This window comes from Dermacentor variabilis, chromosome 3, assembly GCF_050947875.1.
Source record: "Dermacentor variabilis isolate Ectoservices chromosome 3, ASM5094787v1, whole genome shotgun sequence".
In the NCBI taxonomy this organism is placed as follows: Eukaryota; Metazoa; Arthropoda; class Arachnida; order Ixodida; family Ixodidae; genus Dermacentor; species Dermacentor variabilis.
The window spans coordinates 15,956,648-15,982,285 of record NC_134570.1 but is presented as its reverse complement, the minus strand read 5'-3'; the positions used below and the strand labels follow the sequence as shown (position 1 = coordinate 15,982,285).

The 25,638-nt window shown below is 43.9% G+C and overlaps 1 protein-coding gene across 3 annotated transcripts in view; it reads right to left on the bottom strand.

The window, feature by feature from the left end:
- Positions 1-25,638, bottom strand: part of LOC142575181 (uncharacterized) — a 125,355-nt gene that overhangs the window by 32,947 nt on the left and 66,770 nt on the right. For all 3 annotated transcript variants that reach the window (XM_075684282.1, XM_075684281.1, XM_075684283.1), the window contains exons 9-11: positions 23,758-23,969; positions 22,744-22,844; positions 13,590-13,675 (exon numbers count right to left, since the gene is read on the bottom strand). In XM_075684282.1, the coding sequence (XP_075540397.1) occupies positions 13,590-13,675; positions 22,744-22,844; positions 23,758-23,969 (399 nt within the window). The remainder of the gene's footprint in view (positions 1-13,589; positions 13,676-22,743; positions 22,845-23,757; positions 23,970-25,638) is intronic.

Below are 25,638 nucleotides of genomic sequence, written 5' to 3'. Positions count from 1 at the left end.
GATGGTAGTCGTCACGTATGGTATCATAAACCTCTTGAGCACACCAGTCAGCCCAGTAAGGTGGTTGAAGAGCACACAAAGACAGCTTCGTACACAACATAAGTCAGCCCTTCCTTCCTTACATCTCCATTCTGCATTTCTTTGAAAACTCTAGAGGTCCCCTTTCACTACTCCCCTACTATCCTGTCAAGCGATATATCGTCTTTGCTTTAGGCAGCATGATCAAGGTGTGCGTGCACGCATCAGTGCTGTGCACTACCATGTGAGCACCATCTCTGGTTTCTGCGATGTACCGGCCTCTTGCCCCATGTACGAAACAGCACCGCAGTTGGTGCACATTTACAAAAGGCAATTAAAAGGAAATGTAATTACGTCTAGAACTCTAGAGTAATTGAGACTGCATATCATAATTACTGGATAGCCATGAGGGGGAGCGAGAGAAAGAAGAGAGAAAGAAGAGAGAAAGGAGAGAGAAAGAAAAATATGAATGTTTTGTGTCCATACTCCTCTAAAAACATCTAGCAGAACTAAATGTTCCCTAAGCAGGACACTTGGAGTCAATGCCTTGTACACCCCTTGTAGAATGTAGCAAAAAAGATACTCTTTTTCCTTTCATAAGGGACAATGTAACCAAGATGTAGTTTATACTAAGTTTTTACATTTATTCTGGTGGCTCTTTCTCCAGCATAAAATCATGAAGTGTCCCTATGTAGCATATATAAAGACAGCAACATAAGACAACCATTCAGCTTTGCGTGCACATACAAGTCACTGTCAATGACAAAACTGAGCACCCTCACAAATTGCTGTGCCCTCAATCTGCCAGTTCAATTCATTGCTACAATTAAGGCTTTACATTGCACGTCAGCATGCAAGCATAACAGCAGTGCATGTAGCAAGTGTCAAAGTTTTATTTTAAGCAGCACATGCATTGTGAGAAATACATGCAGCGATAGTGCACAGCAGCATGCAAGGCATGAAGAACAGAGCAATTCAAAACACATTACAAAAGTGTAGATAAATAACAAAACCTTGTACAACCTTTCTGAGTGTAAAAAGACTTCCGCATCTTGACATGCCTTGTGTGCAATTGCACTGAGTCAAATAGATTTAAAACAAATATACCATAATAAATAATACAACTTGGTTAACGTATAGCCAATACTCCTCAAGTAAACATTGGATTCCACTGTGGGAAAAATAGCTTGGACTTGTTGCTACATGATGAAATAAGAAACTGAATAACTAAATGGATAAGCACAAGGAAGGAGATGCATGCAAGGACTGCTTTCAAAAAGTTTTATTTGAGAACCTGCACTGAGCATACATAAGCAATTTTTACTGCTTTGTATGCATGCCAGAGGTGCAATGACTTTGACATATTGACTTGCCGGACTTCAGGAACACAATTTTTTTAATAGCGCGACAGTTGGCATATTAAAATATTGTGGCCTGTAGCATGTTCCTCACTTCTGTTTCCAATATTTTTTTTCTTAGTTTGTCTTTCTTTCTAGATATTATGACAGCTTTGTGAAACATTGTGCCGAGTCAATTTTGGTAGTATACATAAATATCAGGTGGAAGTTTCGTTTTCTCACCAAATGGTCCAAGGCTATCAATGTCAAGGTAGAGTCCTTAAAAGAAGTGCATACCTTTTATGCGCCATATTATAATTCAATGTAGCTTTGCTGTGTACTAGATGACCGCTAAATGCGAGTCCAACCTTGCATCGCAACAATATCACAGGTTGTATTGAATGTGTAAGAGCAAAAGGTGCATTCTAGTTTCTCTAGGACGTGCCATGTGTTGCTACTTAAAATTATGCCAGCAGTGTCAATTAGCTTGCAAAAGCGTCTTGGAAATTCTCAAAATTTTCTTTTTATAATGCAGAAATTTACAGCAATCTCTAGTGTTTCAGTGTTCTCTTTTTCGTTGAAGTAAAAAATGAAGAACCTGTTCTGCTTGCTAAAATTCATGTTGACAATGTATTTGTGCTTCATACCAGTGCCCAGCTCTTGAATGAACAATGTGGCCAGCTGCGGGAGCCTCTGCCATAGAGGAAGGAAATACTGTATGTACTAGGAGAGGACATGACATCAGGCAGCTAGCATTGGCAAGGACAGCTACTCTTAACACCCCACCTCCTTTCCTTTGAGGCCCACTAGCACGTTGACTCTTGGGAAATAGGCATGAGATAATTGTCAGACCTTTCGAGGAACTGTTCGGTTTGCGGTGGCTCTTAGTGACGCTATGATCCCGATTGGCATTCACCATATGTTCTGAACTCTGCTCTCTGCATGCTTGGCAGCTACAAATTACTGCTTGCTTATGAGATTGTCAGGGCCAGTTTTCCATAAGCCTTTCCTTAACTTTTTCCATGAGTAGGCTTCCAAATTATGTGACGCTCTCTCCTAGCTCCATGGTCCTTGTATAAGAACATACTTCACAGAAACATTTTCGCTACCACTGATACTTTCTGCTAGGTATTACTTAACATTGTGGAACCAGAAATGCATCCAATTTATTTTGTCTTATTGTTATACTTCATATTTCTCTGCTTTCATCTTTGTGTCCTGGGGCCCTGGAGCTGACACTGCATAAGCAAATGAACACAGGAGTGCACAAGAGACAGCCTGTGCCCATGAATGTGAGCAGCACACAACAGACACCAAGAACAAGCAAGACCCACACACACAATGACGGGCACAAAAGCATAACATGGTGCCAGTCCTGCCAGTTCAAAGCACAGTTGATGTGCAGAAAAAAATACCTATTAACTATCTATTGCTATTAGCTGCTGCTTGCTTGAAGAACAGACAGCCAGCGTAATACCTGTGCCACACGAGTGGAAGAAATGACACTGGTTTATTATTGTCTTAAGTTCCCAAATTACATTTCTTACGGTAGAGCTGCCACATGTCCAAATTTAATGTGGTGCTGTCAACGACAAATTTTCTGAAGTGAGCAATTTTAAGGTACTAAATAAAAAATAAATATTCATTTACAAGTTTAACTTGTGCCTTCATGAATAGCGAGACAAAAGCAAGCCTGCTAAGTGCCGTTAGCTTAAGTTTCTTGCCTTGTTTTAACGTTGCAATCGACCATAACAACTTCGTCCATTCGAAATCAAATCTGAAGCCCAAAATCCAAAGGGCGCATGGGCTGTCGAAGCTGTTCCAACTTGCATGAGGAAGTTCAAGTACAACTCCATGCGGGAATTTTGTTGTTGAAGGCTTTGTATAAATTATTTTTGATGAAATAGAGGCTGCTTTAAGTACTTCAATTATACTGCACTGCACAAGCTATGGAGTCGAGGGTGTGCATTTGTCAGACAAATGAGTTCTGGTGAACGTATTAGATAACAAATGACACTAAGGCAAATGCCATTAGGCTTCTCCGAGTGGCATCCCGCAAATGGCATTAGAATTTAAAACATTAGCAAGATAATGTCATTTTCTGTGCCCATGTGACACGGGTATTATAGCTTTATTAAATCTCAAAACAAAGTTGCGTCTGTCCTGCCTGCTTGTACTGATATCAACAAGGATGGGCTCAACGTGCCCAATCTGTGTGTGTGCGCGCGCGTGTGTGTGTGTGTGTATATATATATATATATATATATATATATATATATATATATATATATATATATATATATATATATATATATATATATATATATATATATGAATGAGAAGAAATGGGGTTACCAGCGGGGCCTGATTTTTATTAGTCATATCATAAGAAGCCAACAAACACTGACACCAAGGACAACATAGGGGAAATTACTTGTGCTTAATAAATGAAACAAAGAAACGTTAAATTAATGGAAATTAAAGTGAATGAAAAAACAACTTGCCGCAGGTGGGAACCGAACACAGGTTCCCACCTGCGGCAAGTTGTTTTTTCATCCACTTTATTTTCCATTAATTTATCGTTTCTTTATTTCATTTATTAAGCACAAGTAATTTCCCCTATGTTGTCCTTGGTGTCAGTGTTTGTTGGCTTCTTATGATATGACTATATATATATATATATATATATATATATATATATATTGTTTCTTTTAGTTAAATGTTAACCATGCCCCTAAACTTATTTCAATCCTTGCAGCTAGAATGTTCGGGTGCTCCCATTTCTTGCAATGTAATCTGTCAAGGCAATTGTACTCGATAACTTGCATGATCTCAAACCCTTCGTCACAACAGGCTCTTTTCTAGATATTATGGGTTGTAAAGAATAGACCATGCATATATATATATATATAAAGCTGGGCAAAAAAATCTGGCACTTCAGAAAAGTGCTAATTTTAACAGTTTCTTCAAGAACTAGCTTTAGTGTAGTTGGCATGTTCATCTAAATCCAGAAACGTTGACTTCACTTGTTAGAAGCAAACCTGGGGTCTTTTTCCCCCTCAAGTGGCTTGCATAGTCCTGCAGTAACTTGTGCTCTTTTAAGCTCCAGTGTCTCCATTTTACTTTTTTTGCTAAAAACAAAAAGGTATATACTATTGCTTGCATCAGACTCTTCACTTCAAGAATTCTTTATCAGGCCTTGAAGGTTATGCTCGTGGAATGAAAGTTTATGTATAGATATGCAGAACGCACATCTAGTGCTATGACATTAGAGCACGGTGTCACCAAGCTAATAAATGACAGTGGCTAAAGTTACACTAGCATACATTTAAACATGTTCAAAATGACTAGAATGTGTTGTGGCTCCGGGTATGCCTGCATTTGAAATAATGGCTTCATTGAACTTCAGAACATTTTACACTTATGCAGGGTGTTTCACGTAACTTGAACCAAGGATCTAAAAAAGTGGTTTGTCGCAACTGAATGATACCAACAACATATGGTTTGCAGTCATGTGGCACTCCTTAGAATATCTTTTATATTGTACTTAATAAGTGAATTAACTAAGATCAATTAAGAAAAATTTTTAATATTTCCTTTACGGCCAAGCATATTTCATCATGTTGTAAAGGGCATTTCAAAACGACCGATACAATTTTTTGTGGCAACATACATGCTGCCTGGCGATTTTTTCCAGCATTGTTTCCTCCAGGAGAAAAAAAACACACTTGCTTAATTTGGTATTATTTACATAACCTTAAAGCACACATAGTTTTTATGGGTTCACAGTAGAAAGCAATGTTTACTCAAATTTAATGCACTCCAGGTTTTACAGTAGAACCTCATACATACATGTTTGTGAAAAAAAACAAAAAACGAGAAAGAATGTACATACTAACTGGGAAAACATACAATCCGAAGTCACAAAAAGATTGATGGACTCAATGGCAGTTGATATTTATGCAGCACAAATCTGTAGCATGAGACATCGACGAGTGCCAAGCTGGTGGGGCCCATATGACCCGAGACTTGCATTGTTTCTGCGGCTTCGCCAAGCTTACATTTGCACTCTTCAAATTCAGCCTGGGTCAACAGCTTCTTCGAGAAGGGCATTTTGATGGAAAGTTTTGAGTGATCACTTGGCATGAATTGTTGCTGCACGAAACACTGATGCACTGTATCCTATGTATATAGCTGGACATAACTGCACCGGCTAGATTGGCTGCGAGCTCGGATCTGGAGGGCAATAAAGATAATTCGCCATCTTGTGTGCGTCGATACACGGTGTCAGAAGTGGTTCAGAAATTATTATTATTTTTTTTTTGGCAGATGGGCCACAGGACCAGCCTGCGGAATGGAGTTTTTGAAGCTGCCCACAGAGCTTGTACTATGTGGCAACGTCACAGATAACGGTTGTGATTGGCTGGGCTAGGCTGCGCATCCGCAGCAACCAGGCACCACAACCAATCAGCACTTCAGCAGCAGAAGAAATGGACATGTCCACTAAGTGGACTCTTACAGAATACCTCCCCTGACCCTGGAGGCTGTTTCGACAATAATTTCGAGTTGTTCGTCAAGGCGACAGAAAGTGCTGATGGACACACAGACGCTCAGAAGATAGCCCTGCTTCTCCATGTTGCTGGTGAGGAGGCTCAGGATGTGTATAACACATTTGAAGACAAGTCAAAAGCTACGTATGACGCAATTGTCAAAAGGTTTGAAGATTACTGTATGCCAAAGAAGGACGAAACCTACGAACACTATGTTTTCCGCATGCGCGTTCAGGAGGAAGGTGAACCGTTTGAGCAGTTCTTGAGAGATCCATTATGAAAGGAACTGGACTGCCCAGGGTGTCTACCAAGTTGACATTTCCAAATTCCCTGAGTTTTCCAGGTTTTCCCTGAGCACTTTTGCGAAATTCCCTGAATGAGCCAGAACTTTGTTTTATGTCAAGACAGGCTGACACCACGTTGCCCGATGCTGTCACTCTCTAGTAAGCATGCTGAAATAAATAAAAAAAAAAAACTTAATCCAGTTTGAATAGTAAGGATTAATATCTATTTTATTTAAAAAGAAAACAGAAGGAAGGTGTTAGTAAAATGCACAGCGAAAGAAATGGTAAAGCCCATTCCAAATTGAGTCGAACATTTTCAAATACGAATAAAAAGGAGATGCATTCATAAGTAAATATTTTTTAATATGAGCTATTTCTATCAACTGATAGCAAGCTCATCTGCATGAGGCCCTGAACTTTGTCACAACTAAGGTTCTCTCTCAGCAGTTGGGAAGTCAACCTCAACTGTCCTGACATACTCTCAGCCCGTACACAACATCTCAGTGTTGGGTTTCACTGCTTAAAACAGTTTATTTTGGTTTGGATGAGGGACACCTGTATCTCAGCGTCAGCCAACACTTAGTTTTTTTAGCTCAAGCTCCTTCAAAAAGGCGGCGACACCCTTCCTTTCCCGTTAATTCCTCAGTGCGTCGGTCCTTTCTGTTCACATCTTCCTTCTACCACACTTTCACCACATGGATCATCTGAAGCATCCTCTTGGTCAGTTTTACAGTCAACGTCCGATTTTTTGGATTCCCTAGGGGCCGCAAAAACATACGAAAATCGGGCAGTCCAAAAATAATGAATGCCTGCCTTTAACTGCCCTTAAAGGCTAAAATTGCCACAGGCACGCCCGAAAAAAGAGAGAGAAAGAAAATGATAAATGAAAGGTAGGGAGGTTAACCAGGACTGAGCCCGGTTGGCTACCCTACACTGGGGAAAGGGGGACGGAAAGATTAAAAGAGAAAGTCCACTGGGGATATCAGTCGGTCACTCAGTCCGGATCACAGACGCTGACTCAATCCGGTATCTTTCAAATATCGCAGCAGCGCTTTTGTGGCCTTTTGTAGCTGCGATATGCGAGGCCATGGTCCCGAGATCTTGTTCAAGGTGAACGGCTTTCCATCTAGCTGATTGAGAGCTGTGCAGAGGTCTTGCCTTTCATCTTCAAAAGATGGGCAGTACCACAGTAGGTGTTCTATGGTTTCCTCGACACCGCAGGCACTGCAGTCGGCGCTACCAGCCATTCCAATCAAAAATGCACATACATTGGTGAATGCGACGCCCAAATGTAAGCGGCACAACACTGTTTCCTCATTTCACGGAAGACCTGGTAACAGCTGCAGTTGCATAAAGCGATCGAGGGAATGCAATCGATGTTGAGTGAATTCAGGTGTGCGCCACTTCTCCAATGTCAAAGAGTGCGCTAGCTTGCCTAAGTGTTGGGCTGCATCGGTCCGCGATAAAGGTATAGAAACAAGGGTTGCTCCTTCATGTGCTTTCCTAGCAGCTTCGTCAGCGAGGTTGTTGCCGGAGATACTGCAATGACCAGGCAGCCACTGAAACATGACGTCGTGTCCTTTCGTGATCATGTGATGATGCATTTCTCGTATCTCCGACACGAGTTGTTCACATGACCCGCGACGAAGAGATGACAGAAGACATTGTAAGGCCGCCTTTGAATCGCCCAAAAAAGCTCTTAAGGCCTGCCACTACACTTACTAGGCATATCGGTGCTCGTACTGTGACAGGAGATGGGGGTGCACGTGTGTATAATTAAGGAATACATACTGTGTCCCGTGACAATTGCCCCTTCCCACACTTGTTGTGTTTCACCGCCTAACACTGATGTATTGAGGCGAAGCTAACTTTCGGAGACTGACATTACACAACGCGCTGTGCTCTGCGAGCTTCAAAGCCAATCGCAAGGATTACAAAGGCGGAGTCAGTGCCATTGGTGATAGCGGTGAATTCTCTCAATGAAAAGCACGGCACCGCACGGCAAGAAGCTTAATAGCGAATATAGAAGCAGCTAGGCCTAACGTTGCCATGGTGGTGGTTACGGCCGCCAGCGGATCAGCGTGCGAGAGTGCCGGTTCGAGGCGGCGAGAGAATCAAAATAGCGGCGGTGGCGGCTTTGATTAATGCCATTTCAGACCTGCAGTCAGGGCAATATACATTGACTATATGGAGTACGTGGTGGTGCCGCAAAGCCGTGCAAATTGTCGGGTATGTCCGAAAAATCGGGCGTCTAGAAAATCGGTCGTTAACTACTCTGGCAATACATCGTGCCGATGACATGGCGTCAATGACTATTCGTTGCGATTCCTCTGTTACTGGAGCCAGCATTAACACGACTTTCGTTCCCTTTCAATAAAGTTACAGCTAATTTTCCCTGATAGAAGCACAAATTCCCTGAGTTTTCCCCGAGTTTTTCCAGACTGTTCAAATTCCCTGAGAATTCCCGGTTCTCCCGGGTAGACACCCTGCTGCCTAGTTGCAGTGGGGATTATGCGACGTGTTCAAGGGCCGACAGATTGAGTGAGTGGTCTTGTCATTGCACCGTGACACAACGCTAACTTGAAACGTGAACTTTTCCAACTGCCTAAATGCGAGGAAATCCAGGCGCAACTGGCTGGCGTGTCTTACTTTTTGAAACTCAATGCAAATTCTGGGTTCCACCAAATTCTGTTGCATGAGGCCATGTCAAAGATAAGTACGATCACAACGCCATTCGGTCAGTACCAGTATTTGCGGCTACCCTTCGGAATTAGTTCTGCGCCTGAGGTGTTTCAGAAAACCATGAGCGAGATGTTCGAAGACCTAGTGGGAACAAAAGTATATATGAATGACATACGAGTTTGGGGATGAACAAGACAAGAGCATGATCAGCGACTGCAGATGTTCGAAGACCTAGTGGGAACAAAAGTATATATGAATGACATTCGAGTTTGGGGATGAACAAGACGAGCATGATCAGCGACTGCAAACCGACTTAGCTCACCTGAAGCGTGGAATGTTGCATTGAATCTAGAAAAGTGTCAGTTTGGGCTCTCAGAAATTGTAGTCCTGGGCGACGTCATTGGTAAAAGTGGCATAAGGCCATGTGACGAGCCTGTGGCGGCAGCGAGAGATTTTCCCCCGCCAGAAGACAAAACAGCTGTCCTCAGGTTTCTAGGCTTGATAAATTATTTTGGCAAGTACATCCCAAACTTGTCAGCTAGAACTGCATTACTGCACTCACTGATCAAGAGTGACAGTATCTCTGAGTTGTCAAATCCTTTTGAGCAAGAATAGCGAGAACTCAAGGCAATTCTGACTAAAGCACCACTCCTGGCCATTTTTGATGAATCAAGAGATACAAAGTTGTCAAACGATGCATCGTTGCACAGTCTGGGGGAAGTTTTACTTAAAAAGCACAATGACGGCTGGCGCCCGGTAGCGCACGCTACCAGAGCACTGTCAGAAGCTGAGGGACGCTACTCACAAATTGAAAAGAAAGCGCTGGGAATTGTGTTTGGGTGTGAAAAATTTCACATATGGTCGTCGGTTTGTTGCAGAGACTAACCATAAGTCGCTCATTGCCATCCCTGACAAAGAAATTGGAGAAATGCCACCAAGGCTGCAAAATGTTTTCTTGCGCCTAATGGTGTATAACTACATCTGCAAAGCTACAGCACGGGCAATGGTCTTCTGGCCTCCAGTGATATAGAAGCTTTGATCAGATCAGATCATGCAGCGTCTGCAAAAACTTCATACATCGTCAGATGTGTGAACCCCTTTTGCCCCGCGAAGTATCAGCCCGACTGTGGGATCGTGTCGGAATAGACCTCTTCCTATTTAACAGGCAGTACTACCTTGTGGCATATGACGCATTCTCAAACTTCCTAGAAGTTAAGCGTTAGCGAAGCACTAATGCGCAGAAATTGTTGATGTGTTGGGCAGCATGTTTAGCAGACATGGCATTCCATTGGAGGTTGTCATAGACAATGGTCTGCAATTCGTTTGCTATGAATTCGGAAAACTTGCAAAATGCCTTTGAATTCCATCACACAACATCCAGTCCACGATTTCCCCGGTCAAGTGGCTTGGCTGAGAAAGGTGTACAAATTGCTAAGCGGTTACTACAAAAGACATTGAGTGGAAAAGAATGCTTCTGGTTGGCCCTGCTAAACTACAGAGCCACTCCTCTTGAAGATGGAAGGTGCCCGAGTGAGCTTCTCATGGGCCGCTGCATGAGAACACGGTTACCGGACTTTGCAGTGGATGGTCCTCAAAACGTATGGAGTATGGAAGCGAAACCAATCAAAGCGAGGATGTCTGCTCCCTGTCTTGAAGAAAGGGGACGTCGTATGAGTTCGCGATAAGCTTGGATGGAAAATCAAGGCAGAAGTACAGCCGCAGGTAGCACCACGGTCGCACACTGTGGTCACGGAAGATGGAACCAAGCTACGTAGGAACAGGCAGCATCTGCTGTAAACCGAGGAACAGCACAAACACGTCTTTGCTGACAATTGTGGTGAAACAATGGATTGTTTCAAAAACCCAGAAAGGAAATCCAGATCCCACTGCTCATCGGATGGATCACCTACAGTTTCACAGCCTCAACAACAAGCTCCCGCTGTGCAGTCACCGTCACCGGATGTGGTAGAACGTAGATCGGCCAGGCAGCCAAGGCCACCAGCAAGGCTGTCCTACGACGAAAACTTCGAGCAGCTTGCCTGACACTGACACTGCTGTGCTCAGCGATGTAGTTCAGTGAACTGGGAAGACCAATGTCTGAATAAGTGGTCCTTTTGACATCTCTTCTGTGACAGGTGTGCGGGGTGTGTGACTGTGACTTGGCCAATCATGAGTTTTTACTGCTGTTAAAGGAGGGAAGATGTATGCATATAATTGGACATAGCTGCATCCACCGCTCTTGGCTGGCAACCCTGGTTGGCTGCGAGCCCGGATGTGGAGGGCAATAAAGATCATTCACCATTTTGTGTGCGTCGATGCAGATGGCAGGTGAAGAGGAGCTGGCGGGTCCTGAGCGACCCGAGACACATGTTGTCATTTTTCTATTGAGTAGTTTTTTAAGATGGCGATAGGCATAAAGTTAGCATACTAAATTTAGAAGAAAAGCTGGACGATAAAAGTGACAAATGCAGAGGTGCAGCTACGTTGCTAAGACTCATTGTTGTAACCTTAAAAATACTCAAAATATTATGTAAAAGCAAGCATTTATATGTAGCGCGTACATAGGTGTAGAGCTTATTCCATATCTTCTTCAGAACAATCGAGTAGCTAATTATAAAATTTTTATGTAAAATTTACAGTGCATGAAACGGTGCACCGTATTTACTCGCATAATGATCGCACTCGCGTAATGATTGCACTCCTGAATTTTGTCGTCAAAATTTGATTTCTTTTATTTCCCGTGTAATGATCGCACCCCAAACTTGCCGCAGCGATATGTCATGTGCCAAGTCTAGCTAATAATGATCGCACTTACCATCTGTCGAATGCTATGCGAACGACTCTTCAAGACAAGCCAAGCGGTCTGCATGCACCAAGCATTCTTAAGTAGATGCCTCATTTTATTACTTTCATCCCTTTCCACACTTCCATGACAAAAATAGGGACAACCAAACTTGCCTTTATTATGGGTAGGCTTTATAATGGTTGCGGTCAACAAAAACAAAAAAGGCGCCTTTCGATTCTTTTCATCTGCACTCGTGGGCACGTAACAAATCGCGAGCGGCAATGATAGTAGCCACGTTTACACTGATACGTTAAAAGTGTACCCTATTCATACGCCGACGCTTGTAACACAGCTAAGATATTCGGCCACCCTTAGTGGAAACGTGCCGTATTAGGATAGTACTGAAGACAGATGCCGCAGTTACCACAGCACGCCGGCCATGCGTTTCTATGTCACTGGCAGCTAAGCGCGCCCATCTGTTTCTGTCCCCTCAAAGTGGACGTGGCTATGGTATTGTCGCAAACTTGCTGATATTAACGATATTATTCATCACTGATACGGAAGAAACCGTTTCAATGCACATAATGTACTCACGAGAAAAAAAAAATCGCATTTGGCGCATTTGGCTTGCTCCGCCGGCCGCCATTTTTGTTTTGGTGCCCGCATCCCGCAGCAAACGCGGGACGAAAAAAAAAAAATGCTTTTTTTTCTTTTCGCGGGAAATTTAACCCGCGTAATGATCGCACCCCTGAATTTGCGGCAATTTTTCTGACAAAAAAGTGCGATCATTATGCGAGTTAATACGGTATTTGCAAGTGCCTGATCCAGATGGCATCACCGTATTGCAAAGGGTCGAGATTGCGTTGATTGCACGTCTCGTCTGAATTACACCTTGTTGTCCATGCCTGTGTGCTGCCACAGAGTAAGCGTCACTTCACAGGAAATACCACTGTTAAAAGGGCATTAAAGGCAAACACGAAATTTGGGTAAATTGATAAGTTTATGGTCTTGATGATTTTTCAATGTCAATTCTGCACAGGGGGACTATGGCACTTGCAAAATTACAAGACCAGATTTTCTGAGAAAGGCGAGTGAAATTATACATAGTCCCCATGCCAGCACAGTGCAACAGTCCTAAGCAGTGCCAAAGATATCAGAGGTCATGCTTTGCCAGACTACCACCCGTGATGAGTCAAGAGGACAACACACACAAGGCGCCACACACTTACCACAAATTGCATCAACAGCAGAGTGGTGTATGCATGATCAGCTAGCACCAGTAGCAACAACTTCACAAAGTAGCTGAAGTGTTTTCAGTATTAAATGCCACACGCTTTTTTATTATTATGTCTTAGTATTAAAAGGACATCGTGTTGGGCGAGTTGGTCACAAATCATCTTGGGTACTAGGCGCGAACACACGCAGAAACAAGAAAGGAGACGGGAGGTGCTCTGTCCCATCTCCTTTCTTGTTTCTGTGTGTGTTCGTGACTAGTAACCAAGATGTCTTAGTATGTACCAAAAAATTCGTTTAAGGAGGGGATGGGGTGAAAGAAGCAGAGAGAAAGGGGTAGCTCCAGGTCAGCTTCCTTTTCTTTCATGCTGAAGAACAATGTATGAATGAGTCATAGTACAGTCAGAAGCTGGTTCCGTATTTCCGCAATAATGGTGCCAGTGCAATCCTATTTTTCCATCATATTCTCAGAAAGCCTATCTTCAGTAACTGTAATGCTATGGGGATTTTGGAGCAGTAACCCACCACTTTAAATTACTGCTGGCGAGATCAGTGCTATAGCAGCAATTAGCATATTTGACTAATCTGCAAGTCTTACAGAACATATGTGCACAACTATGATAGCTTGCAAATGACCAGCTCAGCCAAATATAGACCAACAAACGTTTATAAAAATTAAAGCATCAATGCTAGTACTCACCTCAAGGCGGTTGGGTTCATTGTGCTGTACAGCATAGTTGAGTCACGAAGAAATTTCAGAATTTTGTAGATCTTCTTGTTGGAGCACTGCATACAAAGAAACAAGAGGGTGGAAGGTGGATGCTTTGTCAGACTAAACAGCTACAAGTAAAGGCAATCGTGTAGTGATATGTAAAAATAAAATAATAAGGTATTGTAACTTAAGTGTACAATATTGTTACTAACGTCACCTTGAGGAACCAAGCACCTATCCTCGGTGGTTCTTGCTAACCTAACCCATTTGCTTCCACAGCCAGCGATCCACCAGCCGCTAAATAAATGACTGTTTCTGGCTATTTTTGATACCGTATTTACTTGCATAATGATCACACTTTTTTGTTAAAAAAAAAAATCAGGGGTGCGATCATTACGCGGGTTAAATTTTCCACGAAAAGAAAAAAAAAGAGTTATTTTTCATCCGCATTTGTTGCGGGTGACAACAGGTCAACAAACAGGTGTCTGCCGCTGTAACGGTGCGAGACACCAAAACCATATATGGCAGCCAGCAAAGCAAGCCAAATGCGATTTTTTTTCTTCTTCTCATGAGTACATTACGTGCATTGAAACAGTTTATTCCATATCAGTAATGAATACTATTGGCAAGTTTGTGACAATAACGTAGCCATGTCCACTTTGAGGGGACAGAAACGGAGATGGGCGCACTTAGCTGCCAGTGACATAGAAACACATGGCGGGCATGCTGCGGAAACTGCGGCATTTCTCTTCACTATCCTAATACAGAACGTTTCCGCTTAGGGTGGGTGAATATCTTAGCTGTGTTACAGGCGTCTGAGTATGAACAGTGTGCACTTCTAATGTATCAGTGTAAACGTGGCTACCGTCATTGCCGCTCGCGATTTGTTGCGTGCCCACGAGTGCAGAAGAGAAAAATCAAAAGGCAACTTTTTTTGTTGTTGACTACAACCATTACAATGTCTACAAATAATAAAGTCAAGACAAGTTTGGTTGTAGCTTTTTTTTTTTTCATGGAAGTACGGAAAGTGATGAAAGGAATGAAATGGGGCATCTGCTTAAAGGGGCACTAAAGCAAAGCAATAAATCAGTTTAGACTAATGAAGCATTGTTTGAGAACCCTGCAGGCAGTCATTTAAAAAAAATAGTTTGATTATTAGATGATAGAATGAAGGTACAAGTATCAGTATTTGAATGTCGCGCCGAAACCGCAGCGCCGGTACGTCATCGTGAGACGTCATCGGTACGTCATCGTACGTCAGAGATTCCAAAGTATATGTTTTCGCATTTGGGCCGCGTTGGCTGAATAAACGTCCCCGAAACTTGCCATGTTTAATATTTGGTTCCTTTAGAACACAATGTAGTCAATCTGTACCGCTATATATAATTAGTAGGCCCTAGAAGATGCCATCAAAATCCAAGACGTCACAGCCCCCAGGTGCGGGAACTTAAAGGGATAGTGAATAAAAAATTTGTCGCTGAGATTTCTGTCTCCATTGATAGCTGTCGCACCGAGAGCGACCAAAACAACACTCTTTCTGAGGAGAAGTGAGCGAAAAGTAATTATTTTAGTGAATATTTCTCAAATCACAGCACCTACCGGCCTCCTCCGAAAGCTCTGGCAAAACCGGATATCACGTCACGCTTACCCACCTCGAGGCCCGTTGCGAGCGATCGTCCACACTGAGCGCGCGAAGGGGCGAGTTGACGTTTGAAGCAACGCGCTTTCTTTGTTCGACCGTCCTATTCGTACCGCTTCCTCGTGTGAGCTGTTCGAAAACCTCGTCTTTGATCTCGTGGATTTGTGGTTTGATGTGTGGAGCAGCCGTGTCAACGCCGCAAAATGCCGAGGGTCTGCTGTGCGCATGTGAAAACGGCAGGCAGCGGTATTTTTTTTCTCGCGTACTTGTTCACGTTGTAGTTTTGCGCACAGTTGCCGTTTGACCGTAATTTGTCGTTTGTACGACGTTCTGAGCCAGATGTTTGGCCAATTCTGCCAGAATGAATCGAAATCCGCATCGTCTGACGCGACGGCTGACGAAAAAAAAATTCGCCGACATGAGACTGGTGGCGCCATCTCGTGTGCACCAAGGGAAGGAGTGCTCGGCTGCGATGAAACAACGGGATGCTGAAACCGCTGCGCATGTACTCGTTCACTCCGGGAATAACAAGACGTTCCCTGCTTACAGAGGCGCATTTCAGTCACTGCACATGCCTGGCTCCAATCCTTACCCGTTGCTTCATCGCATCTATTCTCAAAACAGCTACTTGCGCGCATCAAGCACCTGCCGCGCGAGAGTCGGCAGCCGACTGTTATGCTCACGCCGCCGGCCACACCTGCTCCGATGGCGTAGGTACAGGGAGGTCTACACGCGTCAATATCTTCAACGATTTCTACGTTTTTTTTTTGTACAGTGTGTACTCACGGCACCTGTACTGTGCATTGATGGCTTTCATGTTTTACGCGCTAGCAGCTACCCATCCAAGCGAAGTAGTTCCTCCCCCCACCCTCTATTCCATTGCCCCCTTCCCTTTAAAGAGGGATAAATAAAGTTTTTCATCATCATCATCCAAGCGGGCGGAGCAAGCCGCTTTGCGCACAAATGCAGAGTAAATTCCTTACGTCGCCTGACATTACATAGCCTGAGGCATAAGCGTCCTCGCTCTGTCGAAACCAAACATGGCAAAGCGTTTGCGTGAGTGAATCACGCTGGGCGCACTGCCTCGGATGCAACACTGTCAATGAGGCGTGCGCCTCTCGTCTCGCTAACTCATTCGTGACAGGTGCGAGCTTGCGATCCGAGCCGCAGGAACCGCGTTTAAATCTGGTTTCCACCTATGATGCCATCCCTGATCTCTCGAGGCGAACGCGTGTACATGGAATGCACAGTGTAAACACCACTTTGCTGGTCGAGACTCTCTCGGCACCACGGAGGGGGACTGCTGCGGCGGGTCGTCGTCAATTTCGCTTGACGACGCGGACGGATCGTAGGCATACGCCTTTATCGTTCGTGGTCGTTCAGTAGGCCGCTCGTCCAAGTCGGAGTCATAAGTTCCGCTCATGCTATCGCTCTCACTAGAACTTTGCATTTTGCACTGCGCAGCGCGAGGAAAACAAAACTGCGCAGCCGGCCAGCTCGCTCCGCGGCTGCTGAGGGTAGGTGTGACGTCAGATCCGCCGGCTTGTTGTCGGGAGCGCTTTGCGAGTTACGCGGTGGCCGCTCATAGAGAGTCAAAAATAAAGCCATCCGCTCAAAAGTAACCCGAATAATGACTATATACTATAGCAATCGTGTCTTAGGAATGCAATTGTGGGGTTTTCTCTATATTCTCCGATTTTTATTCTGTATCCCTTTAAGGGGGGACGCGGGTCTTGAAATCGCGAAAAATGGTCAAAAATGGCAATTTTCAGAAATTGCGTTTTTGAAGTCTTTAATGTCCCAACTATGTCTCTACAAAATATTATGGCTCAATTCCTACTCGAAGTATAAAAAAAACGGCAATTTAGAAATGTCGGTGAGCCGAAATTGAACGCCAAGCGCGAAGGTTTGCCTCATTTTCAAGCTGCCGTATCTCCGCGCGACGCGAACCAATCGGCGCCATCTTGGTCTCGTTTGAAAGCTGGTTTCCCGCTCTCCATTGTGGCGCCCCTCGGCACGCTGTAGACTATCGCGCAGCGGAGCGATCGGCACCCGTTCTCAAGCGGGAAATCGTCGCGAGACAGCCGCTGATTGGGTGAAACGGGCGCCTCCTCGAGGGCAGCCCTCTGATTGGCCGTGACGCATGCTTCGCCCACAGAACACCTATACAAACTTAGAGAAGGGAAACTGTACCTTCCACAGTGCTACAGAAATAAGCGTAACGGTGGCGTTGTGAACTAAAGTATGTGACCACAGGTGGTGCTGTACAACAGGAAACGGAAACGGGGTTTTGCACAGTATGGCCGTTGGCTTTACCAGGTGTTCTGTGGCTTTACTGGGTTTCTGGCTGCTGCGCCTCGATCGTGCATCCGCCAGTTTAGTTGCTGTGTGGCAGACTTAGCACCTACATATATATGTAGGCGCTACGTTTGCCACACAGCAACCAAACTGGCGGTAGCATGATCGAGGCACAGCAGAATACATGTAGCGCTGAGTCATATCGAGTTGAGGCACACTATGAACTGACTTTTAAGGGCATCCCGAGCGGGTTTTCGTTTATTACGCCGTCGTTACCCCGAGTTGTGCCGCCGCGCTCCAGCTGTTGCATTTCGTGTAGGGCTACTGACAGAATGCGGTTTCCAGGTGGCACGATGGCCTCGACTGGAATAAACGCACACGACACCAAAGATTGAGCAAGCCTGGAAATATTTTATTTGCATTTTACAAGTACAACACAGAGCACACGTCTACGCATCCACACAAACGCGGTTACATAGGCAAGAACATAGTCAAGAAATGGCTCATTAATAAGGGTAGCACAAGCGCACAAGAAAGAAGACCTAAGCTACAAAACGTACGGTCGGCTGCTAAGTATAATAATTTCCCTGTCACCGCGTGTCACTTTTGTACAGCATCTTTACAGCACTACCAGGCCGGGTAGTTTGGCGGAAAGAACGCAACAGCTTACGGCCGTCAGTTGCCTCTTCCTTACGGGTGTCATAATTATCCTAATCTCCGCATCAACGTCGTGCAAGTTCGCAAACAGGCATCTGTATCTGAACCATATGTGCCAGCTTAATACATGTGTAGTAAAATTATGATAACCACAGCGTCTTATCAAACGTATTGGTTTTGCAAATGCGCATTACAGCTGACGGAACGACATACTGTAAGTGAAGCACAAGAGAACAAGGACAAAAGGAGGGTACAACACTTGAAGAAGAAATGAAGAATTAGTAGGCGTACAGCAAACAAGCGATGACGGAGAACACACAATGATGCATCGGGTGTTCTGCGACATCGGTTTGCGTACTTACGGTGTTATGGAGATCAACGGCATAAAAACGTATCTTCAAGCGTACTCCCTCAACCTCCGCCGCATTCATTATGATAATCAACGCCCAATACAAAATGAGGCACTATTTTTTGCCAAGAGTAGACCTCTTTACAGCAAGTCTATGTAATGACTCGCAGACGAAACCAGCATGCTTTCGCAAATGTTTTACCGCCGTAGTATTCGAACGCCAACGGCCAGGAAACACATCGATACCAATAGGCTGTCGGCTGTTGGTGGTTAATCAAGTACAAAAACCTTGACGCTATGACTAAAAAGCAGCTTCAACAATCGAATTTTAAAAAAATCAACTGCCTATTTGTCTGAGGTAACAAAACATCCTTAGACACCTCGATTGTTTATGTCAATGGTTTGGGTAAAGTAAAAAATCCGGCATGTTCAGCGCCCCTAGCAGAGAAAGCACAAATTAAAGTATTCGACCAAATTACAGTAGCTACACTTACGCGCTTACGCTGAAACGCGCCTAGATTGACTTTTCGCCCTCTGTGGCCATTTGTTGAACTTGAGAGTGTGCGGGGCCTGCTTCGCCTGCCGCGGCCCCGCGGCCGCGTTGTTCGACTCCTTCACGTCGTCTGCTTTCGCCTGCACGCACGTCATTTTTCGCACTCCTCTTTGTTTCCTAGTATTTTTCGTTCTGCTTTTCTCTTTATCGTTCTTGTAGATACTTTGTCTATTGAGTCGCTTCTTTTAACCACAAATTTCTTGCTTTTGCGTGCCTGGTGTCTTTGTTCCGCGTGTCACGATGGCGCGAGACGCGCGCTTGAAAGCAAGCACGCGAAAAGCAGTCAGCAAAAAGAGACGCGCATGGAATAAGAAGAGCGCTACATCGTCGACAACTACAGCTTCGGTGATGCCGCAAGCTGCTGTGCCCTTGGTGGATGCGGCTGGACTGAGCTCGCCAACAACAGCTTCGCCGGAGGACGCGGCTGAACAAACCCCATCGACGCTAGCTTCACCGGTGGACGCGGCTGGACAGTGCCGATCGGTGTCAACTTCGGTGTTACCGCAAGTCTCTGCAGTGGCGGTGGATGCGCCTGGACTAAGCCCGTCGAAAATACCAACTTTTGAGACGCTGCAAGTCGCTTCGGATTCCGTGTCGTCGGAAGCGGCCGAGCCGGCTGACCGAAGCCTAACGTCGACTTCGGCGTTTCCGCACACCGCTTCGGTGCCGACGGACGCGGCTGAACCGAGCTCGCGCGCTCAACGCTTCAACATGGTGTTTTTCACGGAGGCGGAGTGCGCGGGGCGCAAAAAAATACGCAGACAACATTAAAACTTCATTGGCGAAGAATTCCGCAACTTCCCGTGAGTTCGAGCTAATGAACATCGGCACAGGAAGTGAAGACGACGATCGCGGCACAGAGTACATCATCGTTGATCTCTCTGTGCTAAAGAAGCTGTTTGCGTCCTCAAGCTTCAGGAAGTGTGGGATGGCCACTCTCCAACTCGCAAAGTGCAGTGAGAAAGAGCAGTGAGAAAACCAGCAGAGCTGTTGCAGCACAGCTTGGTTACAGTCCTGGGAGCTACCTCATTCGTAGGAGCCTTGAAAAAGGTAAACAGAGGCTCTGCAGGTCTGGTAAAAGTCACACCAACGCTGAAAAAGTGAAGAAGAGGATGGCCAAGAAGCACAAGCCTGACAGAACCCAGGACTACTGCCCAGGACTTTTGTGAATGTGTGGCAGATTCAAAGAAAATAGCAAGTGACTTTCTGAGCTTTTTTTTTTTTTTTTTTGTCAAGTGCCAATGCAATACAGAGGTTTTCACAATCATTACATGAACAGATTTCTGTGAGTTTGGTGTTATTGTGTTCAGTAATGACTGGGCTGCATGCTAAAGCATTAAATTTTTCCATGTGATAGGTAAACAAAAGTGGTAGAGTAAGCAAAACTTTGAATGCAATTTTCTCAGCTTTGCTTTTTCGATCAAATGCCTTTGCCTTAGAGAACTTTTCATAATGTTTGCATCAACTGATTTTATTGAATTAGGTATCATTTTTTTTCATTAAGACATCAGCTACATCCTAAAGCTTTCCATTTTTCATTAAACCCAATAGACTAGCAATTAAGTCAGATGTAAGCTAATTACTCCCACAATGTTTTTTTCTTCCTACTTTGTTATTCATTCATGACCTATATGATGACTTTTTTGAAAATTTCTTTAGCTTTAGGATGTGCAGTGGGCCCTTGGAAATGACAGCTATTCTTTAAAACTAGTTTTTTTAATTAAGAAATTATCATAATGGCCCGTAAGAAAAGACCTATGTGGGATAAATTATTTTGCAATATCTTCATTTCTAGATGAGATATATAAAATGTGAATATATATTTGGGATCAGCATTCAAAGATATATCTGCATGCCGATTTTCAGAAAGATATGTTAAGAAATAAGAAAAAAGTTTTCAAGACCCTCATCCCCCCTTAAGTAGGCATCGCCACCCGTATTTCGTTCTTGCGCTTTTTCTGGCTTACAAAACGTCTTATCGTTGTAAGAGTGGTGTTTTTGGTGTTGTAGAACGATAATTTACTGATGCGGAAGAAATCATTTTTCACTTTAGTGTCCCTTTAAGAATGTTTGGTGCGTGCATTCCGCTTGGTATGTCTTGAAGAGTCGTTCATGTAGTATTCAACAGCATTCGACAGATGGTAAGCGTGATCATCAATAGCTAGGCTTGGCACATGACATATTGCTGTGGCAAAGTTCGGGGTGCAATCATTACATGGGAAAGAAAAAAATTTAATTTTGACGACAAAATTCAGGGGCGCGATCATTATGCGAGTGCGATCATGATGCAAGTAAATACGGTAGATGCCAGCACATCGCAGGCTATCTTCTATTTGTTGGGGGTGTCACACACCAGATGGACATAGTTGTCTACACTTTCAGCAGAAGTTCTTTGTAAAACAATGGAAAGCTTCCTGCTCGCCAGAGTCTGTCGTTGTAGCCGCTGCAACCAGAACGCAAGAATTGGGAGGAAAAAACAAAAAAAAAGAAAACATACAGGCTTCAGAGTGGGCTCATTTTTTTTAGCCCACAACATCGAAAACTCTGAAGCGGAAACATTCGATGTTGTGCTTAGTTTTCGAGGGCCAAGTTCAAAAGTCCAAGAGGCATTCTGAGTGCAAGAAATACAAAAGTGCACTTCACGTTACTGCATGTTTTAAACTTCTTTTATGCTCACTTTCTAGTTTTTCTTTCTTACTGCATATGATGCAGTAGCTTTTTGGAACAAAATAAGTCAGACATTTTGTAAATGTTATGTCTGTAGCAGATTTCATAGCAATTTTCTTACAATGCAGAACACGCTCAACATAGCAAGAAAATGTGCCACGATAACGTACACCACGCTGTACTGCAAACTTCCACCTTTTCAGGAAGTGCAGAGACTGTTCTTCGAATGATTCAATCTTTGGCGTGATTGCAGTGAGGCCTAGATGTGGATAAAATTGGAAATGCACAATGGTGGCTGCAGCAAAGAAAATGCTAGTTTTTTCCCCCATTTCTTTTCTCTTTTTCACTTGCAGCTGTTGCTTTTACTTTTGCATGGTGAAATATGGTGCTGTGGCCACCTTAAGTCTCTTCTCTCATCGCCCCTCTTTACGACCATATCAAGGTCGTAAAGGCTTTAAGGTCTCACCAGGATTGCATCCATTGCGTTGAACAAAAAGCCACATCATCTGCAGTGTGATGGCATGTCCTGAAGCCCCAATTTTCTACCCAATTCTTGTCGAGAGCACACTAAAGAAGTGCTATTTTCTCCACTTCTACCTCATATTTTTTGCTAATGTTTCCATATGTGATGAAAACACCTGGGAATGGCAGAGGAAAAATGAATTTCCCCTAGCCGTCATGGATTAGATTGGATTCCAGCTTGGTTCCAGCTTTGTGGCTTGTCTATGTCAAGAGCCATAGTGTGGAGCGTTTCTCCATGCGATAAATTTAAAACCACCGTTATCAGTTATTAGGAAAGCTGCTATAACTGACTTATTTTTTCGAAATTTTCATCATGCCTTCAGCTGGTGACTGGCGTTTTCCTTTTTATCTTTCTGAGCAGTCCACTTATTAGGTACACTGGGATCTAACGAGCGGTTGCAGCATAACACTCGAGTTCATTAAAAGCAGGCTCATTGCACAGCTGCTGGTCACTCACCGTTAATGTGTACTCCCCCTCGGACTCCGGCTCTGTTTTCCGGATCTTTGCTGGGGCTCCCGCAATGCCTCCAGTGATGACAGTGGCCACAGACATTAACCCTGTTGCCAGAAATAGAGCGAGTAAATGCGCAAGGCACATTAATACTGCACTGTTACTTTCCCTTTTCTGATAAGCGGTCGTGTGAATACAGCAGAAGCTCACTGATACAATCCCGTTTTGTAGGCTTTCCCGGTGCCAACATTCGTGATCATGAACACGAAAATCACGGGGACAGGAAACCAAAACCTAGTCGAACTGGTGGGGTACGCTGGCATACGATGCCGCGAGAGTGAAACACGGTGCTCACTTCGCACTGCCTGTAGCAGGGAAAGATGGAATGGTGGCGAATTTGGGTTACGGCTTATTAAAAGTGTGCAAGATATACTTCCAATGGCAGTACGCCACACCCGCTGTAGAACATATGGATGAAAATACTACCACAATGGGGTACGTTTCAGGTGATAGTAGTTGCGTGATGATTGTGACGTGCCATGACCCACGAGGAGATTTGCTGGTACCGAAATAAGAAATTGAGTGAGTGCCAGCGTTTCCATGTGACACGGGTGGGTGAGTACAGTGGGAAGATACTGCAATGGGCGGCTACTATTGTCAAATGCACATGCCTTGTGCCTTTTCTTGCTTACAGTGGATCTAGAGCCCGAAAAATGCATCCTATTAACGCAGTTTGGCGATGTACTGAGCTCTGGTGAGGAAAGATTATGTTCTCCGGGAATGTATCAAATGGTAAAAAATAAACATAACTGCATTAGATCATTTTTAGTGTTTTCGATCGCAAATGTTGTTCGAAACGAGATTGTACCACAGAGGTTCTGCTGTATAATAATGGATTAGGACTTTGATAGTGCAGCAGCTGTGATGACTATACTGTGCCAAGGTATTGACACAGATTTCATTGGGCATGCACTTTTGGAACATCTGCTACAATGTAGTGACAGCCGGAGCATCACTCACCTCTCTTCTGAGGTCGTGTCTGGCTCAGTGCAGTGTTGACAGGTTGGTGGGAAGGGTGATTGGCTACAGGATGGGGTGCTGCACCTCCCGTCACCAGTCCCAAGAGGCTGTTGTTCATCTCTCTGGCAGCCATCTTTTCCTCATTCTTGCGATCCCTCCCAGGACAGGCACACACCTTGAGGTCGATTACCTGCCTGCCAATGATGCTGCCACTGCAACAGGAGCGGAGAAGATTTCAGTGGAAGCTCAGTAATATGTACTTGGTGGGAATGTGGAAAAGATAACAGGCAGTACCAGATAGCATTTACATACCTACCAACCTGTGAACATTAAAATCTGTAAAATTCCCACAGGCATTCCTGCTTCAGGAATCTGACTGACTAAACTTGTTTGTAGCAGCTTGGGCTGCCAGAAGAGGTCAACACACATACTTTAACGACTTCTTTAAACACACTTTTTCCAATCTTGTGCTGCCCTGTTTCCTTGGGAGGCAGATGCCAGCCACTACTGCATGAGGTTAAGATACTTGGAGGGAGTGATGATATGTTAGCAAGAAAACTTTTGGAGGCATATCACATAAAAGAGAGAGGCACAAGTTGTATTAGTGATACGTCTGTTTTTCTGTCTGACGAGATGCAGCTGTTAAAAACTTCCTGTAATTGGTCTAGACAACACTGATGTATGCATGCGCATTTGGTGATTCTCCCTGCTCTGCTGTAAGAATAAAATCAGTTGATGTTCAGCGCTCTACCCCTGTTGTTTCTTACTCTCCCTCCTAAGTCTTTATTTCCTTTTGGCGCAATAACGTATTCATTAGATCTCAACCAACTCGCCCAGCAACAAGTTCTGTAACAATATTCTTGATATATCAAAGCATTCAACTTTTTTTACGCATTTTTTCCCTAGAACCTCATATATTTGAAGCGTCAATACAGTGAAATCCTGACAATCTGAAATCTCTTAATTCGACTTGACAGATAAATTGAACTGCTGCTGGTCCAGACAAAGTCCTATGCACTTGAATAGAGAAAAGCTACCACAAATTGCAACTTCAAAAGCCGTGCTACAATTTTTGAAACAAAATTTCTCACTACTATGGACTGCTTTTTCGACAACCCTGACAGAAAGGCTAAAGTTTGATATGAGGCACGGAAAGAGCCACGGAAGCTTGAGATCCAACTGGAACAAGCGGAGTGACGTGCACCCTCCCTCCTTTCTCATCCTGCTTAACGGAGGCCCCAACACGCGTTTAATCATATTACTGCAGCCTCACCTGCCAAAAAAATCAAGCAGTCCGGTAAAAGAAAACCTGGGAAAATAAAAATGATTGTGCCTAAAACTATTACTAAATCAGTTTCAGAAACATTCAAGCATTTCTTTTTTTCTCAGCTTCACACTTTAGTGTTGGAAATGTCGACTTGGATCTTTTGTTAATGCGTTTTCTTCTACCTAAAGCAGCGAACTGCAGACACCAAGAATGTAAAACTTAACAAACGATCATATAGCACGTTAATTTTCAACTGCCATCACAACAACAGTCTACAGGGGAACACATCTTGAATAAATTTGATTTTATACTCATTTACAATCTTTTACATCTTCTACAATCATTTACAATCTTTTACAATCATTTACATCTTTGAAAGTTCGGGAGATAAGAAAAAAATTATGGCAAAGCTCAAAAGAAGAACGTGATCAGGGCTCCAAAGTTAAACTAGCTTTCGATAAATGCAGCATTGATGGTGAAATGTTTGTGTGGGATGTGGAAAAGGACAAGCGCTGTAAGCTAAAAAGAAGGAGCAAATGACGCGCTAACACTTGCCAATCACTGTTCACCATCTTAAACCTTAACTGCCGCAGTGTTGTCAACAAAGTAGAACA